At 40.6% G+C, this 20059-nt stretch overlaps 1 protein-coding gene across 3 annotated transcripts in view; it reads right to left on the bottom strand.

Annotated features, from left to right (window-relative positions):
* The window catches only part of EPHA6 (EPH receptor A6), a 528684-nt gene extending 526593 nt beyond the window's left edge, over positions 1 to 2091 (bottom strand). For all 3 annotated transcript variants that reach the window (XM_074812331.1, XM_074812313.1, XM_074812322.1), the window contains exon 1: positions 1958 to 2091. In XM_074812331.1, the coding sequence (XP_074668432.1) occupies positions 1958 to 2060 (103 nt within the window). In that variant the 5' untranslated portion in view covers positions 2061 to 2091. The remainder of the gene's footprint in view (positions 1 to 1957) is intronic.
* Positions 2092 to 20059: the final 17968 nt, after the last annotated feature.

The raw sequence follows: 20059 nt of genomic DNA, 5'->3' as shown, positions 1-20059 counted from the left end.
TTGCCTTATTGGAAGTTTTGAAACAAGGTGCAGAATGAGAAGTTCTTCAGAAGTTAGGTAATTCATCAGAACTCTATGCAGCCAGTACCTCAATACCTGAACTTGCTGGGAAAAGTTATGTCAACATCAAAAAAACCACTTCCCCTTGACAGACTTTTCTTTGGGCTAAACTGCTTTGGCAACTATTTTTGCTAACCATTTTTCACCTGCTTTTTAAAACACTATTTAAATATTACCAATGTAACCCCAGGAATATCAAAACACTAGTTTAGAAACATAATCTAACTTCCATTACTTAATAAAAATTCTGTACCTTTGATGCATATAGGATGTCTTGGCTATTCTGTAACACATGCGAAGAGATTTTTTTTAAACCCCGTTCATGTGTCTTGTTAGGCCTTGCAGTAATGTAGCAGACATTAGCATGCACTAATGAGAGTGACATAAAAGGAAAACTGTGTTGTGCTACTGTGAATGTCTGATGTCTTCTAAAACACGAGTAAGGGCAAAATCTAATACAGCCCTGATATGACTGTATGTTACACAATTACAAACTGAAATTATTCATCGCATTTAGTGTAGAAGAGGTAAAGGAATAATGCTAAACTTGGAAAGTCCCTGCCATAACTGACCCTGATTGCTCAGGGTATTTGTGGCCGCACTACGGTGTTTTCCTATTTTCTAGATATTTTAGTCTCTCTTCTCACTGCTACCCATATAGATGCAACGAACACTGAAAATGGATTGTAAAACAGAAGTGTGAAAACATATGAGCTATATATTACATAGTACATAGTGACTAAAACCAGTTTGTTTTGTCTGATCATTACTTTCCACCATAGCCATTTTCAGCGCTCCTTTCAATAACAGCTGGTAAAATAATTTCTCTCAGATGCAACATTTAGAGCTGCCCTTCAGGTCCCATATTTTCATTCATGTCACACTAAAATCCTATAACATGAAAGGTAAATTGTATAAAAATAATATTAAAAGTAGGGAAGAGTCTCCTAATTTAGGAATAGATGCATCCTACATCCTCCACTACTGAAGTAGAGCTGTACATTAAATAAACATTTAAGAAAATGCTCTGCTCTATCCAGATGTTCGATAACATAGAACATGATGTTTCACAACCAGTTATGGGGGTTCTTTCAGTTCTTCCTCGCAAAAATTTGATACCCTCTGGATGCGCTATGCATTTTTATTTTCCTAAATAGGACGGTTCCCTTCTTCATCTAGAGGCATTTTTCTTAAACGCACACACTACAACCTACAGAATTAAACTACCGTCTTCAGTAAGACCTGATGAGCACGCACCTGGGACAAAGACTTTAAATGGGATTTTTCTCGGACACTCAGACCGTAGCAGGTAAAAATTAGGTGCTAAGGACAGTCAGGCAGCTTTGAACAGTTCGCTGACTAGCAGCAATTTCTCTTAAGGCGCGGTGAGCTCTCTCAAACCCATCCCGAAGCCGCTTTGCGTTCGGCAGGAGAACAGCGAACCTTAAAACCACATTCCACTGAAAAGATGCTGCCGCTCCACCTCCCCGGGAGGTAACTTTCCGTTGCCTGCCGTTCGGCTGCTCAGTCACACACCCCGGCGGCCAGGGGTGACCGTGGAGAGCCCGCAGGCGCCCCGCCGCTCCCGGCAGCCGCCCGGCGGGGGACGGCACCTCGCCCCCCACGGGACGCGGTCCGGGCAGGGGGTCAGCAGCAGAGCCCCCCCCCTCGCCGAACACCCAACTTTGGCGGGGTGGCGGGCGGCAGGAGGGGGCGGCCCCCGGCCCCGCACTCCCTCTGCCCCCTCAGCGGCCGGGAGAGGCGAGAGCCGCCGCGACCCGCCGCGGCCGCCACCCCGCTTCGCGGGTGCGGACACACACCCCCCCCCGCTCCCCGCAGGCCCCCCGCACCCCGCGACCGCCGGAAAGTTGGCGGGAGCCCGCCCGGCCGCCCTTACCGTGGTTGCTGGCGACGTGACCGCCGGCGGCGGGGCGCGCTGTCAGCAGGGGGAGGAAGAGGCCGACTCTCCAGAGCAATCCCCTCACCTCGCAACACCCCATGGCTGGTGCCCGCCGAGCGCCCCGCGTCCTCGGCCCGCCGAGGCTCCCCGTCCTCCTTCAGGCCAGCGGGGGACGCCGCCGCGGCGCCCCCGCCCGCCGCCCCACCGGGGTCCGGTGCGGCCCGGCCGGCTGCGCTGCCTGCACCGCCGCCGGGGGCTGCCCGGGCCGGGGCGGGAGCATCCACCAGCGGCGTCCCGGGGCACGGCGGCGGCCCGGAGGGAGGGCGAGGGCGGGCGGGGGGGCGCCGGGAGAGCTCCGGCAACTTCGAGGCGGCGGCGGCGGTGACGGGGGGGGGGGGGAGGTCGCGCCCCGCTCCCTCCGCCGGCTCCGGCCGGGGGCACCTTCAGCCCCGCAGAAGCGCCCGCGGCAGCTTCAGCAGCCTCCTCCGCTGGAGCAGCCTCCTCCCCCGTCCGCGCCGCACGGCCCCCCGCATCCCCGTCCGCAGGCAGCGCCGAGGGGCTTCGGTTTCCCACGGCCGAGTGTCTCGCCCCCGCCGCCGGGCTCCTGAGGCGGGAGGGGGAGGAGGGCCGGGCGCCTCCTCACGCTCCCGAAGGCATCAAGGAAACTTGCGGGGCGGCGTTCCCAGCCCCTCCGCCGCTGTCCCCGGCTCCTGCCGCTCGCCCCTCTCAGTCAGCCTCCGTCTCTCCCCCTCCGCCGCGGAGCAATCAGAAACCAGGCGGCTCCGGTGTGATGCCCGCCGCTCCCTCCCGCTTGGCGTGCCGCGCAGCCGGCTGCGGGTTTGTCGGGGTTGGGTGGTTTGGTTTTTTTTTTTTTTGGTGCCCGCCGCTCCCCCGCGGAGCGATCGCCCCCTCCGCCGCGGGGCCGCCCCCCGCTGCGCCCAGCCCGGCGGGTGCCGGGTCCGCGGGGAGGCCAGCGCGGCCCCGCGCCGGGGCCGCTCCGGCACGCGCGGCGCCCCGCCAGCCAACGGGCGGCCCGGCGCGCGCGGGGCGGGGGACGGGCGGGGGAGCGGCGGCCCCTCCTGAGGGGGCGCGGGAGGCGGGCGGGGAGGGGCGCCCCCTCGCCTCGGCGCTGCCGGCAGCCCGCAGGTCAAATGCGGCCGGCTCGGCGCTAGAGGGGGTTAGTTGACAAGGCAAAGGGGGGAGAAGGGAGGGAAAAAAAAAAAAAAAAAAAAAAAAAGCGCCCCAGCCCGGCCGCTGCGCTCCGCCCGGGCAGGGCCGCGGTGGCGGCGGGGCTCCGCCGCGGCTGCCGTTCGGAGGCGCGCGGGACAGGCTGAGGGCCCGGCACCCGCGGGGAGCGGCGCGGGCCTCCCGCGGGACCGGCTGCGCGCCGCGTCCTAAAGTTCCGCCGAGGGGCTACAGGAGACGGGCCGGTGTGAGCCGCCCGCGTTCGGGCTCCCCCGGAGCGTTTACTCTTCTTCTGTTGTGGGTTTTTTTTGCGTTTTTTGTTTTTTTAAAAAAATTTCTGAGGTAGTAGGGGCGCGCGCGGGGCTGGGGGTGGGGGGGCAGGAGCGGGCAGGGCGGTGAGGGTGCGTGTGCCGGTCGGCGCTGCCGGCGTTTCAATTTCTGGATTTGTACAAAGAGAAAAAAAAAAAAAAAAATCCCCAAAGCCATAGGAAGGTACTCATAGCCGTATTTCTGAATACGAGTTCCTAAAATCAGGTGTCTAAATCCACGCGGAGGAGAAAAAGAGCTGTCTGATGCCCAGGGCTTCTGAGCGTCCATAAATCCCCTTGAAGTCGGTGGGTAATGCGGCTACAAGATCCTGCACCAGAGAATGTCAGGGCTCCTGCTGAGGCGCCTAAATAGATGTTCAGAGAAGCTATATATGGAAATAATTACTTTGTAATGCAAGAATAAAGAATATTTCAACAAATATTAATTTAAGGATTATTTTCAAAGGAGTTGCTCAACGAGCAAAGCCAACACAAAAATATATTTGGGGTTTTTTTAAGGGATTTTTTCAGATTACAGTGGGCCTAGTGTAACACAATATCTACCATATTTAGCTGCATTAACAATGTTCTATAAGGAAATAAACCTTTATTCAAAAAGAAGGTTAACAGGAAAAGCTCCAGGAAATATTTATTAATAGTGAAACAGTCGCTAGTATTTTGCTTTAGCTTCATGGGGGAGGTAAAAGGAGAAAGTTCAATTTTTAGAATTTGGAGGTTGGACTAGATGACTTTTAAATGTCCCTTCCAACCCGAGCTATTGTATGATTCCACGATTCTATGTGTCACAGCTCTGTTTTACCATAACACGGTCAAAAGGAAAGTCACACTGACATTGCAAGGTTAGCTTTTTGGGGTAATGGGTGAGAAGATTTTTCTTCTGCTCCAATTTTGGTTCAGTAGTAAGACGCTTCCCAGCCACACTGCTGGAAAAAAAAATAGTGCGGGACATCCCCCAAATCTAGATGAATCATTTGGGCCCCACGCACAATCAGTACCACTGCTTGTCTGCAACCTCTGAAAAAGACTTTTCATGTGTTAATGCAAAAGGGCAGTTCCCACAGCAAAAGTAAACTGAGATTCCTTCCCCCATCTGCTCTTGCATGGTACAGACTTGGGCTTTTCAGAATAGGCTTTCCTCAGGCAGCCCTAGTAACGCATGTGTGCGTACGTTCAGATGTGTGCGTGCACTCTCCGTACACTTAGGTGCGCTTGGCGTCTCCACGTGCGGCTGCGCACCATCAGGTGGGCACACGCTGCTCATTGTGCCGCCGGACTTGCCGTTAATGAAGGCAGATTAGACTTCTTCAAGGAGCTTAGAAGGTCTGGTTTACCACTTCTTTTGCTTTTACGTGTCATGTCAGGCTACAGCTGAATACAAAAAGGAGGCAGTGAAAGATGTGACAGGAGCACAGACAAAATCTTTTCATGTTTCCTCTCACATGCGAAGCACAGCTTTGCCTCCTGGTAGCCTTGAACTCCACAGGCCACAGGAAACTGTTAGGTAACAAAACAGCTAAAAGGGATGGAGTTTTCTCTAAGGTGTCCCTTCACTAACTTTTAACTGGCTACAGAATTTCTGGGGCAACAACTTTGCAAAAACACCGCTCATTCATCTACACACAGATTACGTTTTTATAACCTTGTGTATTATCCTGAACTCCAAATTCAACCTTAACCACCATGCTTTAATCTTTCAGATGTATGCAAACATGCTAAACGTAACAGAGGACAGCAAAAATATTAAATATAAAAAGGTAGAGTCCTATTTGTATACCCATTTTTTTTCCTGACATTTAAAGCCACTTAGTATTGTAAACAGCGCAGTAATAAATTTTGTAAGGGATGATTGCACCAGGTAGGACAAAAAAGAGGAGCCACAGTTTGAGGACTTCATCCTCAGATTTCTAGAGAGCATGGTTTTGTAGAAGCAAGGAAATCCATATATTCCCATTCCTAAAACAAACCAGAATTTGGTCTGTCCTGGGAACTGAAAAATACCTATTCTAGTTTTATAGTTATTTTCTTAAATAAAGGGATCATCTTTCTGTTAAACAAACAAACAGGAAAGGAAATCTAGCATAGACATAGAATTACATGTCATAGGCTGTCCTTTCTTCTTTGGGTAGTTACCTATACATAATTTACCTTTAAAGACTCTGTTAATTGTAATAAAAATGTGACTTCCTGTAAAAAAAGAAAAGCCATTCCTTTTTCATTAAAATTCCACACAACATCATGTTGTGTTGTGTGTTAGGCCTTTGAACCATCATTCACAACTGTTATGTGGTTTAGTGTGTTCAAAGTAAACATTTTAATTAAGACACCGACAACAGACTCACAATAAACTTAAACCACATTTTCCATGCAGCACTCAATAGGATTTACTGATGTTAAAATTACTGTAATATTTGGACCAAGTCACCTGCGTTAGGATTTTTTAAAGAGTAACACTTGCACATACTGACCTTAACTGTAACGTGCACTAAGAAAAAATACAGTGTAGTACTGATCCCTTGAAGTCTGAGCCAATAGCTTTTTTAGTGAATAGAATACACCGCCGGTTTGGCAGTCTAACCAGAAATGAACCTTTTAATAGTATTTCTCTTGTTCAGGGTTATAAATTACACTTTTCCATAAAATTGAAAGTTAATTCCATTTTGTTATACATTATATTCTTGTTTCTGTAGACTTATACACCTTTTTTTTTAATTTGAATGAGTGGGCCTTTTAGTTTACTGACATCTTTAATTTTTAGCATATTTAATGACAGGCTGACACTAGATCACTACTGCTACTTTTCCTTCTTCCTACCGTAGCCCCCAACTATGCGTATGGTATGTGTGGCAATTCACATGAAGTGTTTTAAGACTTGCAGTTTTTGATGGTTTTTTGTGTTCAAAAACCCATGCCCCCACAGACATCAAGGGAAAAAATTAGAAGGTTAATAAGGTCTCATTATTGATACAGAAAAAGGTAATGAAAGACAAAGGGATGATAGTCAAAAAGAAAACTGTATATTCAAATAAATCTGCTAGAAAGAGTACTAAAGCTAGGCTGAATAGGTATTTGAATTCTGACATTTAAAATATTATTTGAATTACAGAACTAACATCTACACTTTAGTCATTAATTTACTATGCTGCTAAACATTTTGTTATAAACAATGATTCCTACACATATACGATCCAGGAAAGTCATTTGCCAAGTCTTGCCTGTTAATTATGTAAATTATGTTACTAGATTACATTTTTCTTTTCAGTTGGGTTGTATATAGTATGGACCTATTCTGAGCACACAAATACTAATGCTCTGCACTGTGTAAGAAGGTGCAATTTAATCAAGTGACAATGAACCAATTATACCGAACAATGTTTTAGGGAAATTACTGACAAAATGTGCAATATAGTAGTTTCATCCCCATCTTGTTACATGCACAAGCTTTGAATTGCCTCAAATTATTTTTACACTAAAACTACTGAATCACGATTATAAGATTATACGATGTACAAGATTGTAAAATGTTACACATTTTTCAAAGCTTACACATTATAGCAACAGAAGAGCCTATACGACGACCCTTTCTTTCTCTTCAGTATTTCCTTTTGCATTTCTATATTAATTTATAAAAGCAACAAAATATTGAAATTGTAAAGGGGTGACACAGGCAAATCGGGTACCTTGTTTTTCACTTGCATTTTCTTCAAATAAATTAATTATTTGGATTAATGGGCAAAGCAAGAGATACAGTGTAAGAAGTTTATGTTCTGCAGAAAGTTCTAATAGTAATAGAATTGTCCTGGAAATCTTTCAAGAATAACAAATTGGTTGGCACTGAACATTTTCAATATTTAAATTTAGTCAGTGGAATCTTACTGCAGCGGGGCAAAGGGATTCCAGATAAAGGCAGCAGAATGAATTAAATCACAGATCCCGAAAGAGAGGAATGGACCATCTAGACCACAAAAATAAATATTGTGGCCTCACTGACAATGGAGGAGCCAAAATTTTCCTCATAGTCTTGGCAGAGGTATTGTCAGAGATGTAGGTATGACTGTGGTTTAGTAGAGCATCTGAATTAAAATGCAAGAGAGAGTGGAATTACATACTAATCAAGCTTGGGAGTTCAAGACAGGTAAGCTTTTATATAAGGGCTTTATCCATCTCAGTCAATTAAATAATTCCAGCTGAATTAATTGCAAATTGAGTTGGGTCTCAAAATGATAAAAGAATTTTATTCATGAACAAAATGCTTTGGAAGAAAGAGAAAAAAAACCCTGTAGTTGCTAGAAAGTGTGAACCAGATTCTGTTCACACTACCCAAATAGTCCTCTTGACATAACTGAGAGCGATGAAGTGAGGGCGTACTTCAAGGCTGTGCCTAAACTGTTTATCTCCTGGAAGTTAGAAGACTTCCATTGCACTCCTTATAGCCCATAAAACTTCTTAGGTTGTTTTCTAAGAATATTTAGAACCCATTAATGATCGTAGTGAGATATTTCTTTAGTAATTAGAAGTAATAGTAAACACAACCGTAAGGAAATGTATAACAGTAATTCTATAAGCACTCTGGGTCACATTAGCAAGATTATATGCCCAGATTTAATGACCTGTTTCAAACTGCCATTGAAATATTACTGCTAAAACTTAAAAAAACATATTAACAGCTTAAATTTGATTTTGGACCCTTTCATGAAGAGGCAAGAACTGAAATTTCACACTGTACTTATAAAAATTGTGAAACCAAAAGTGAGGTCAAAAAGATTAATTCATATTGTAGGTTGTGATAAAACTGGAATTTTGCTCTTGAATGGTGTTGGCTATGGACAAATTGGAGCTGTCTATATCTAAATAGTCTACTTGAGTTTTACAATACTTCAGAAAAATGGAAAAAATTTCACATGCTCTAATATATATTGCTTCTGAAACCGAACCCTGTGGTTATATACAATTTTACTTGAACTAATACTGTATCTGCTTAAAGATTTGAATCTTCCTGATTGTTTTTCCCTTTTGATGCTGCTGTATTGTAGATGAACATGAGAAAACACTGAAGTTGGCTCAGTACAAATAACAATAAAGGCAAAAACCCCAGACTTACAAAGACGTATCTTTTTGCCCTTATCCAACCACAGCTTAATGCAGAAATTGCTTCAGACACTAGAGCAGACGTGTTTATCATTACCACAGATTAATGTTCTGTTTGAATAGTAACTCCTATACATGCTTCTATCATCTTAGTAACTGTTGTGATGTGATGTATACATTTCTGCACATCAAGCTGAGCTAATCTCCTCTAAGAGAAGCAATTGTTCCTGTGGAAAACTAGCAATAGGATGTAGTTACTATATCATATGTGAGACATGGGTGGTAATTATTTCAACATAGCTGATATAATCTGAGCTACTCCCAGAATTTATGTGTCAAAATATTTTCAGTTATATGCAATGGTCCTTCATACCACCACCAAACTAATCTGGTGCGTTCACTTAGTCTTAAATTCTATGCAAAATGTTTTAACTGTAACTAATTTTGAAAAAGTGTTAGCACCAAACAAACTATTCCAAGTCTAAAAACACCTGTCCTTGGCACACATCCAGCTGCCATATAGAAAGTAAGTCATTCACAATGACTTCAGTAAATTTGGACCTCACAGGCAACTTTGCCATTAAAACATGAAAAAGACATCTTGGAACACAGTCACAAGCTATTAATTGAACTTTGCAAAATAGTAATATGTCATCAAGTTTATTTACTTAAAATATCCACAAAATGCCTAACACTTTTAGACACAATTAACATTTATCAGTGTCAGAAGCCCTAAAACTGCAGTTTTGCTTGGACATCATGTTGATTTCCACCAGCAATGACAACTCATTTATCAGACATTTGAGGAATGCATTTGGATGTCCAAGGGAATTTGGCACATAACTGTAATGAGACATGGGATTATGCCTTCAGACCTACTGTTAAATATTTATATATGTGTATGTGTGTATAGATATATGTATGCACATGCATATTTTAGCACATATGCTAAGTTTTTCAAATATGTGACCTAACACTGCAGTTCAAATGATTGCTCTTTATTTTGGTGATCATACAAAATTATCTGTTTTGTGAGGACATCAAGTAGCCTATTCTAACTATGTACTAATTAACATTTACAGATTGTTTAATTTTTAAAGATTTTTAAATTTTAAAGATGATAAAATTGATAACAAAATGCAGACTGGTATTAACTACTATAGGAATATGCTCAAAGTCTAGCTACTTCCATAATTTTCATATGTGAATTTCCCAGCTTTTTACATTCTTATCATTCTTATAAATTATGTATTTACATTATTGGGTGCTGGGTTGTGACATTGTGATCAGCAGACACTTTTCAGTATCTTTGGGTACAGATGAATTCCTTGAGACATCTTCCCTTCAGACTTAGTCTGATTGAAGGTTCCCTGTATCTGTCTAGAAATAGAGCACATAAAGCAGGACTGGGCTAGACTGGACTACAAGGAAAGTTCTTAGGCTTAATGCTTCGAGTGGACAGCCATGGCACCCTGAAAATGCTGCAAGATCTATGAAATTTATCTTCTATGCTATTCTTTCTTCCTCAGACTACAACAGCCTAAACTTCTTAGGAAATGAAGTTAGGGTAGCAGGGTAAGGGTCCAAATGCTGTTCACGATAAGGTATTAAGAGAATTGTTAAAGAATGTTATGTGCCAACAAGCCTTATTTATAAAGCCTCAGAAATTCCATTTGTATTTTAAAAAAATAATTTCAGTTGAAACAACAAGGACTCAGCTGTTAAAAAGAAAGATTTGAGACTTTTGTCATGTGAATAAGTATTGCAGATTTTTTATTTTGTTAGTATAAAATGTGTTTTATTGCCCGATCCCTGCTTCATTCAATGCCTGGGATTAGTAGTGTTCAGGACTGTAAGACCGAGTGAGGCAGCAAAGTATTACAAACATCACTTGTGCGAGTTAGCATGTAGCCTTCAGGAAGACAAACGCAATTCTGTCCTGACCTTTGCTACAGCCTTTTGCTGTGACACCCAAGTCACTGAAAATAATGTTAATCCCAGGTAGCTGAACTGATCATGTAGGTGGGAGTTGTCAGGAATGGATAAAATAGGTAGTGACCAAAGGTAGCAAATTTTAAAAGCAGTATCATTCCTTTGTCTGGAATGTGAATGACCTTCTCCCTGTCTGTCTTCCTATAACCTTCCGTTCTAACTGCAACCCACTTTTCTTCTACAAGCATAAAGGCTTTGAAGGTATTTCTTGGTTACTTGATCAGACACACCATGAAAGAAAATGGGACGTGTTACAGATGGGAAGTAAGAAACAGAAGACCATCCTAAGTTTTGCAATGCCAAAGCCATTATGATTTTAACTAAAACTTTGGTAAATGAGGAAGAAATTGCTACACATTTTCTGATTTGACCCACACCTAGCAACTAGTCTGTAGTACCCTGTGGTATGTCAGACTGCAGTTTTGCTTCATTCCATTTCTACCAAATTAAAAGAATAGGTATAAGAGGAGTCTTTGTAACAAGAGGCTTGCTTAAACCCTGAATAAAAAGGAGATGCCACTTTCCTTTGTAATATATTATTGTTTAGGTCTCTTTGGGCAGGTGTGAGAGGTTGGGCTAAACTAGAGCAGAAATAACAAAAAGAAGCTATTACACTGCTGTTAAATCTGACACAAATTAAGTGAGATTCCCCTACAGAGGGGAAAAACCCCAGAATTACTGAAATGGCCATTTTTTTAAAGTCATGGGTCTAAGAAGAAATCCGTCAAGAAAATGTATATCTTGTCAAAACTCTATGGGAAAGGGTTTAAATGTCTTTTAGCAAAAGGTCAAGTAATAATAATAATAAAAAATGAAAATCCAAGGTGTATGTATGATTTACCTTTCTGCCAGTAACCCCTTGGAGGGCTTACTTTGAACTTTGAAACTTCTCTGCTTACAGTGATTGTCTCTACACAGGTATCTGTTGCTTTATCTTTGCTATGATTCATGATTTCTTAAGAACTTCTGCCTAACTTTGCTAGCTAAGATCCTTAGCTACCACAGTTTCAGCTGTCTGCCTCTTACTAATCCTTGCAGCATTTTTGAATAATATGGAACAGGATTTTAACACCTACTTTTTAGATGCATGGTTGCTTCTATTCATCAGGGTTTAATTATCAGTATAATTTACTATGGTGCTGTGTAAGTTATATAAAAAACCACCTATGTGCATTGGCTGTTTAACAAGATCCATGCAGGCTTAGAGGGACTGAGGGTAAACAAAAAAAATTTTTTGATGACTTTGAGGAATAAGTGTTGTCAACATTTTATTCCACACATTCTATCTCCAATTCACAACACACAACAAGACTCCTGTTGGGACCATCCTGTCCACTGAAATTAGTGGAAACTGACAGTTTTTCAGTAAGACTATGCTTTTGATCTTTAAAAAATGATTTCAAATAAAATAATTACCTCATATAAAACAGAAAAGGTTCCACTTTGGTTCCTGAAATCTATTTATTTGGATCACCTTAAATACTTTGTCAGCTTTGTTAATAGTTATTAGATAAAGTAAGAAAGAATGTAAATTATAATGCCCTCCAAGAAAACTTTGGAAGAGTTTACATGGATACCACCATCATTTTTGGGAAGAATAAGGTATTTCTGTAAATACACGTAACTAAATATATTTGTTGTAGTCATCAGCTGCTGATGTAATAGGGGAAAGCTACAATGATAAAGGGTAGGTGGTATATCTGGGAACCTAGCAACTGAATTAGTAGCTTAAATCTTACAATACTGTGTAGCATTATACAGTATGAATCATATCGTCTTTTGATCGGTGATCTTTATTTCGTTCCAGAACTGAAAGAGATATGTAGTCACTGGACATAAAATGCAGTAATCAGTGATTAAATAAATATACAACTAGACATTTCAATTTAGAAATATAGCTGCTTCTAAGAAAAAAGAGGTTTTGGAAGAGAGCAAATCTGTTTGAACTGCTGTTCATGGGATAATCAGTCCATTACAACAACTCTAGCAAGCATTTGGAATATTTGGTACAGATGCTTTTAATAATCTGCACCTAATTTTCCAAAAGACCTTTTCAAGGTGTATTCTAGTAATTCTGAAATGTTTACTTGATGCTATATTGAAAGTAAACAGTGGACAGAAGTTAATCCTTTTTGCCCTAAGAAGTATTAAGCTAAATGGTGTTCTCATGGAGATGGGAAAAATGAAATAAAATAGTGTCACTGGCACTGCTTTTTAAACTCTTATCACTTCTAACTAATTTGAACAAGGAAGAGTATTTTCAAAATGCAGAATACAAACCCAATTTAAATTATTTTATAGTCAGAAGCCAGAAAAGGGTGATAACATTGAGTCCTTAACTTCTTAATATTTCAGAACTAACAACCAACCTCACACATCTTACTCCAAATGCTGTTTCCTAAGACTGAAAGGCCAGTGATATCAACAATGCTAATTTTTCAGGAAAAGAAATTAATCTTAAGGATGCACAGTATGAATAACATGAACACAGGTTGAACAGTTACAGGGACTATCAAATAGATTTAAAACTGAATGTTGTTCTGCTTGTTCAACTGACAGATTTTAAGTAGTACATGGATAGAGAATGAGAAACAGAACTAAGCTTTTATGGTTATCTATTACATACAAAATGCCACTAGAGGGACTAGTACAGCCAAGAGAAACTTACATGAGCTTCAGAAAGAATTGTGGATAAATTATTAACAAAAATGGAAATATGAATAAGAAGTAGTTATATTTTTTAATCACACCTAAAAAGAACTCTGCCTTTCAATCTCTGTCTTTTCTTGACAGTATCCTTATTTTTTTTGTAGCATTGACATCCTAAAATACAACATCAGGAGCATACCTTTAAGATTATCTATATCACATAGTGAAAAATAGACTTTGTTTTGACTTCTGAGTATGGTTTAAGTACCTTTAAAGTTATTCTCACTCCCTTTGATTAAAATTCAATTTGTGCAATTCAAACAGTTCATTTGTTTCTGTGCAAGTGAGGCAATGTAAAACAGTATGCACAGTTCACAGAGAAACCTCATACATATAGACGATGAATATTCCATGAGGTGAAAGGACTGAAGAATTTTCAAATTAATTTTGAGAAGAGGTCTTTACAGTGATCTAGCTGCACCACATGGCTAAGCTGCTAAAATGGAAGAAGGAATTTTCTGCCCTGTATTTATAAAATGAACACTCAATCTGCAGTAAAAAGATATTTCTGACCTTTCAAGTTTTGTCTATGCATCTATTTCAGGTAGTAAAATATGCAACATTAGTCCAAGAAGAGAAACATTGTACTGCTATTAGTAAGAAATAAATTGACAGTAAAGTGGGTAGCCAAACTATCACAAAGAAGATATTTGTGTAATTGCCTGCTGTAAAATTCAAAGTGTGGTTAAAATATGTTGATAGTTGGCTTCATGTTTATTCCAAACAATGTCGCAATTTATGTTAGCAGATAGAAAATGAAGTGGGTGACAGTCTAAATTAATGAGAAACACATTTCATGTGACTGTTTACTTTGATCATTGAAGGGATATAGCCAATCAAAGTTTGTCTATAATTTTAGATCTTCTAAAATGCACTTTTAAAAACTTTAAAATCAGTGTTCTGAAATTCCAGACACAAACAAGCTGTGGTATTTAAGACAATGATAGTTTTGCATTACTGAAATGGCTGATTCTAATTCAAAGTAGAAAGTATCATCATCTCTTTCTATTACCTTTCTAGCTGATGCAAACTGTGTTTATTGTATCTAGAAAAATATTTTGGGCAGAAAATGAAATGCCTTTAAAACTTTCCAACTCAAATTTGAAAGTAATGTTATACTGTAGAAAAATGCATGTTATCTAATGCCTTTGAAGAACATGTTCTTTTCAGATTGAATCAAAAGGTAAAAACTTGAGATTTTTTTTGTATTAGTGGGAGAGTAAAATCTTACAGTAGAGAAAATATTAGTCTACAAAACATAATTAAGAATGCAGAAAACTTTATGTGGTTCTTAAAATGGAACAAAAGAACTCAGAAAAAATTATTGCTGGCTTGATTAAAAGTATGCATTTATATAATTATCTCCTCTTCATATTTTTTACAACAGTTTTATTTAAATTATTTTTGCTCATGAAATACCTAATGACAGAGCCAATATTTTGTGTGTGTGTATATATGGTTTTTCTGTTAATTTTTATAAGGAGAATTGCAAATTTGACAGTAGAGCATTAAACTAAGTAGATTTGTGACCTTACCATACTCCATGGAAGGAAAAACAATGAAAAGAAAAATCCTGTCAAACTTAATCTAGAACATTTTGATTAAATCAACAGCATAAATAAAGCTTTCCACAAGAAGTTTCCAGTTGCATATGCTAATATTGAAGAAGCATACAATATGGCAGTTCCACACTATAGCGATAAGTCTGATTATGTGAATCCAGAGATGATAAAAACAAACTTTAAAGAAGACAGACATTTAAAACCAGGAGTAGAAGTTACTACCATTTCCCTAACAGGGTATTTACTTTTAGGGAAGCAGCTGTGTCTAATTTATAATTTATCTTACCAATGAAAGTACAAGAAACTCTTGAGCATGTGCAAATGGGAATCTCAAAATTCAAATTGGTTAAAGGACAGAGGAATGCAGTCATGGTGCACAATCAAAAACCCAAAACTCTCAGACAGCTTCTGTACCACTTTTTCAGGTTACTTTTAAGGGTTGCACCAATGAAGGCTGCTCAGCCTGGAGTTTTGGGTTGTGTGCAACAAGGCATACCTCTGTCTCATGCACACAGAATATTGTGTGCCACAAACCACATTACCTCTTCAGCTTGGTTTGCCCTGCCAAAAGTAGCACCATTTCCCAAGTCATGGACATCAGATCCCAACATCTTTCAACGTCCATATTTCTTTGACATCTGTACTGATATTAATTTATCAGTGTAGGCTATGAGAACAATACTGATGAGTCTGGAAAAGCACAAGGGAGGAAGCAGAAAGCAGAGCCAGTGTCACTACAACACCTTGTTCTTCTTAGGACTGGCTAACCTCCATTACCATTTACCCCTCTTGCCTTTGATCACCTACTCATCCACACACCACCATTTTTAGCAGTTTACCAGTATTTGAGTTTCTAGAAGTCAGGCCAGAAATGTCAGGTTTTGATGCTTCTCAGCAAGTAATATAAGCACTTGCTATGGAATTGCCGTGTAGCTGCAGGAAGGCATCATAGGCTTGTGCCACACATTTCTAAGCTCATGCACCAGTGAGTATACATGGCCTCAGAGACCAAGGCGTGATTTCAGTAATGGCATCAAGTGTGGCACACCTGCCTATCCAGGGTCCCATAGAAAGACACAATGGTTCATTATAATTATCAAGGTGATCACTCACTGAATTTCTGGTACTAAGCAATCACAAGTGGTAATCTGAGTATCAAACATCATCCCCATTTTAAGAACTTCAGCATGTCCCAACCTCTCCCCACAGCATGAAAGGTGTCTAACTCTCCTATCAGTATTTGTGATTATTGCCTGCTACCCTTATACGTGCTCTGAAGATAACAGTGCCCCAAGGAAACGCCATTATATCCTCAGTGTCCTACAGGAATTGGTTAAATGAGCCTTTATATGATATAAGGCCAGCTGACACTACCTACAAGCTTGATGCTGCTAAGAATAATTATATTGGTTTCTCCAGGGTCCACTGCAAGCCATAAAATCTGTGAGAAAACAACGGGTTTGGAAAAGCTCCTGGTTGTATGAAGGAGGGTAGGATGCTCCACTGGGCTCTTGTCCAGCCAGACATACAGTACCAGTTCAGTCATCACAATATCAATGGCAGTTATTTCTATTTCTGCAATAGGCTGTCTGAAACATCCAATATACACACTATCAAGGAAGTCACTCTCTAAGCTGGAAACAAAACTGCAAACAACCATCTTTCCATTTCAGCAAGGCTTTGGTAGATAAGTAACTACCAAAATAGACTGAGGGCTGAGTGAGTGCTGGCAGGTGTAAGGCCCCAAGAGCATCTCTTCTCCCAGAGATTTGGCTGCTGGGGCTCAGGACCAACTTAGAGGGCAGTTGACGGCTGCCCCCCTTTCTGCTAGTAGCCCTGGGGAAAGTCCCCATGACAGCACTGCAGAGAGGCCTCAGCCAGGGCCAGCCCCTTGCCCATAGGAGCTGTTTTCAGCTGAGCTTCTAACTCTCAGGCTGTGCAAGGCCAGGGGACTCTGACTGGCAGGTTGCCTTCCCAGCTTCACCCAAACCTGCCCTGTCACTATGGACCTGCCCCTCCCACTGGACTGTGCCTGACCGGTTCACTGACACTGGGCCTGATCCCGACCCTGACTTGCTGGCTGGTGTTCCTGGCTTGACCTCAGACCTGCCTCATCGCAATGGACATGTCTGACTCTCGCTTGAACGTGACTGCCATCCTCTCTCTGGTGGCTCCTTGGAGTTGGGGTGCTGGGAGAAGAGGCTCCCCTGGGGCGGCAGGACAGGACCACACCTGCCAGGGAGTAGGGCAGGTCAGGGTGCAGCTGAGGGCAGCCCCAACTTGAAAAAGGAAAGAAAACAGTCTCATCTTGGAATATAATTTTTTTTTATTAGCTCATGCAAATTGTACACTAATTTTCATAAGAGAGCTAACCACTACAGTCAGTTACTGCTATGTAAATAAAAGAGTCAATTAATTACATGATACCAGCACTAACTTTTACAGTCATTAACATTTAATGGGAATTGGAATATCAGAAAATCTTTAAGAATTTAAGAGCACATATTAAGACAAGCCACTTCCTCCACCTGAGAATTTAAATGCTCTCACATTGTCTCTCTCCCTGGCCCTCTCCTCATTTCCTTCTCCCTTCATGGAGAAATCTGTTGGAGTTGAAGTTGAAATTCCAGTACCAGTACCAGACACATAGTCTTCTTAAGGAAAAAAACTTTCTAATAAACGTAGCAGGTCTAATGCAAATAAATTAGTTTTGCACTGTCTTCATCATGTTATTCAGCATTTTGCTATTGATATTTCTGAAATGAGAACTTGTGTTCCCAATGACTATTGCTGTCATAAGGATTTGACCTTAAATTATAACTCTAATCTTGCCAAGGACAGCGTGTAGATGGGCTAGGCTTCTGAAGGTGACGTTGAAAGATTCCGGCTGAGGAAAACTAAAAATTTCTTGATCTAATAATATAAATATAAAATAAACTTTTTATTTACTTTGCCAATTTTTCACATGCAAAATGTCCTTCTCTTTCTTAATATATTCTTTATTAGCTGGAGTTTTGCTTGAGATCTTTGAGCACTTTTCTGACCCTAAGTTGTTAACAAAAGCTTTATTATCATATGAAAACAACTAAGCATCTTTTGGGGGAGTAATTTTTTTCAATTAAAATAGGTATTTCTAAGCATTCTTAGAGATGTATCCTTCTTATAAAAAACATGAACTCTGGAATAGATATTTGTTTGAAAGGATCTCTACTTTCACAGTACAGTGCATATCAAAAGGTTATATGGAATTGTATATCTTCAGTTTCTTTTAAGGCTTTCAGGTGATGCCAAGACTTATTCCAATATTCTGTTGACAGTGTTTTCCAGTGTCTTCTAATCTTTTGACCCAAGCCACAAGTATCTGTTTTATAGGCAACAGGAGATTTGTTCATCTACATTACAAATGTCATTTTTGGGCTCAGCAAGGAACACAGTCTTCAAGCTATCCTACTTATTCAATACTGTAATTTTTGACAGAAAACTCTTTCTGTTATACTTTTTCCTTTTTGGAAACTCATACAATCACAAACGCCTTCTGACTTGAGGAATATATAGCAACACTTACCAAGACATTCTCCGTCAAGTCAGAGACTGACAGAGACACGGTACAATCATTAATCCTCCATGGGATACACAGCAACATAAACCCCTGCTTTACAAGCCACAGGGGACCACTTGCCTGGCATGCTGCTGAAATGCTGCTTTTTGAGGAAACATACAGTAAACACAACTCCTGGGCATAACGGGGTTTCAACTTTGACCTCCAGAGTGTCTCTTGTGCATATCCTTATTTTCTTTGTTCTTTGAGATCAGAGAGAAGATTTGTTGTTAATACCAGATCCTGTACTCAGGTTTTTTTCTGGATGCAAAGCATAAATATATCTAGAAGCTTGAACACTGATGCATGAGTATGGTATTTTAGCATAAAACTTTCAGGGACCAGATCCTGTAGTGGAGTTTGGTCTTGATTCAGACACAGATGTTTTCCAAATGCATATGGAAATATTGAGACTCTTTAGAATGGAATTCACAACAAGTAACACACCAGGAGATGTCTGAACTACCAATAGGAAATGATCAGAAATTCTGGACTTCTAAAATGCAACTTTTTGAGCTCAGAGTTTAAGATTCTTGAGGCTACAGGTCTGCGGGGCGGGGTGGAATGCAGGGCATATTGACTTGTGGTTTGCATTACTGATAGGAGAACTGCATCCTACATCATAATTAGGGTTGCTTGTTCCTTGAATAATTCACATTGCTGCTTTATTTATAATGAGCACACTTTTAGTAAGATACAGATTTTTCTTGGTTTTGTTTTTGTGGGTTTTTTAGTTGTTTGGTTGGGTTTTTTTTAAAACAGAAGATTTCTTTTTTTGTAGATGATCTAAATATGAACAGCAAGGAATTTCAGTTCCTGGATATTTATGTTACAGAGTGATTCCTATGATGGGGTCTAATTGGGGATGGAGTATTTGGGAGAATATTTTGTCTCCTCTTTCGGCAGTTCCCATCATCCACATTAGGTTTTATCCCTTTAAAACTTCCAGAAACTGTGGAGGTTGCACACAAAATTGAAAGAAGTGAAAGAAGTGTTTATCGCAGCTAATACACAGCACACTGGAGAACATCTTTTGAGCTGCAGATAGCATCTGCAAAAACTATGTCAAATGCTGAGATGTTCTAAAATTTCCTAAGTTTGCAAATGTAAGCCACAGTATCTCATGTGTAGCAATAGTAAAAGGCTATATAACTGAAGGGAACAGAATTATTAGCAATATGAAACTCCTTGAACTCCTGCTTGTAGCTAAGGAGCCTTTAAAGAGTCTTTAGGGAAAAAAATCCACATTTTCATATCCTGAAAATGGACCATGTTAAGCTTCATTTCCTTGCTCACAGGTTGCTTAACTCCTGCAATGAGAATGTACAACTTTAATTATGTCTTCTCGCAATGGAACGCGATGTACTTTTCCACAGACACACATGCTATATATGATATTGGGCAAAATTGCTCCTTCTTAAAATTCCATTCAATTCATTTTATGGTAATATCTATCATCTGCCAGGTATACAGGAGAAAAAAAAAAAAGAGATTTTCTAACACGTTTGTTTTAAACTTACATAGTGTGTATTCTGTTGTTGGACCATTACATTTATGCATTATCTTATTACTAGTACTATCTTATATTACTTTCTATAATATCTCCAGAGTTTCACAAAAACTACTGTGAGGTTCAAAG

Source organism: Strix aluco, chromosome 2, assembly GCF_031877795.1.
Source record: "Strix aluco isolate bStrAlu1 chromosome 2, bStrAlu1.hap1, whole genome shotgun sequence".
NCBI classification, from domain to species: domain Eukaryota; kingdom Metazoa; phylum Chordata; class Aves; order Strigiformes; family Strigidae; genus Strix; species Strix aluco.
This window is presented reverse-complemented; position numbering and strand designations above follow the sequence as displayed.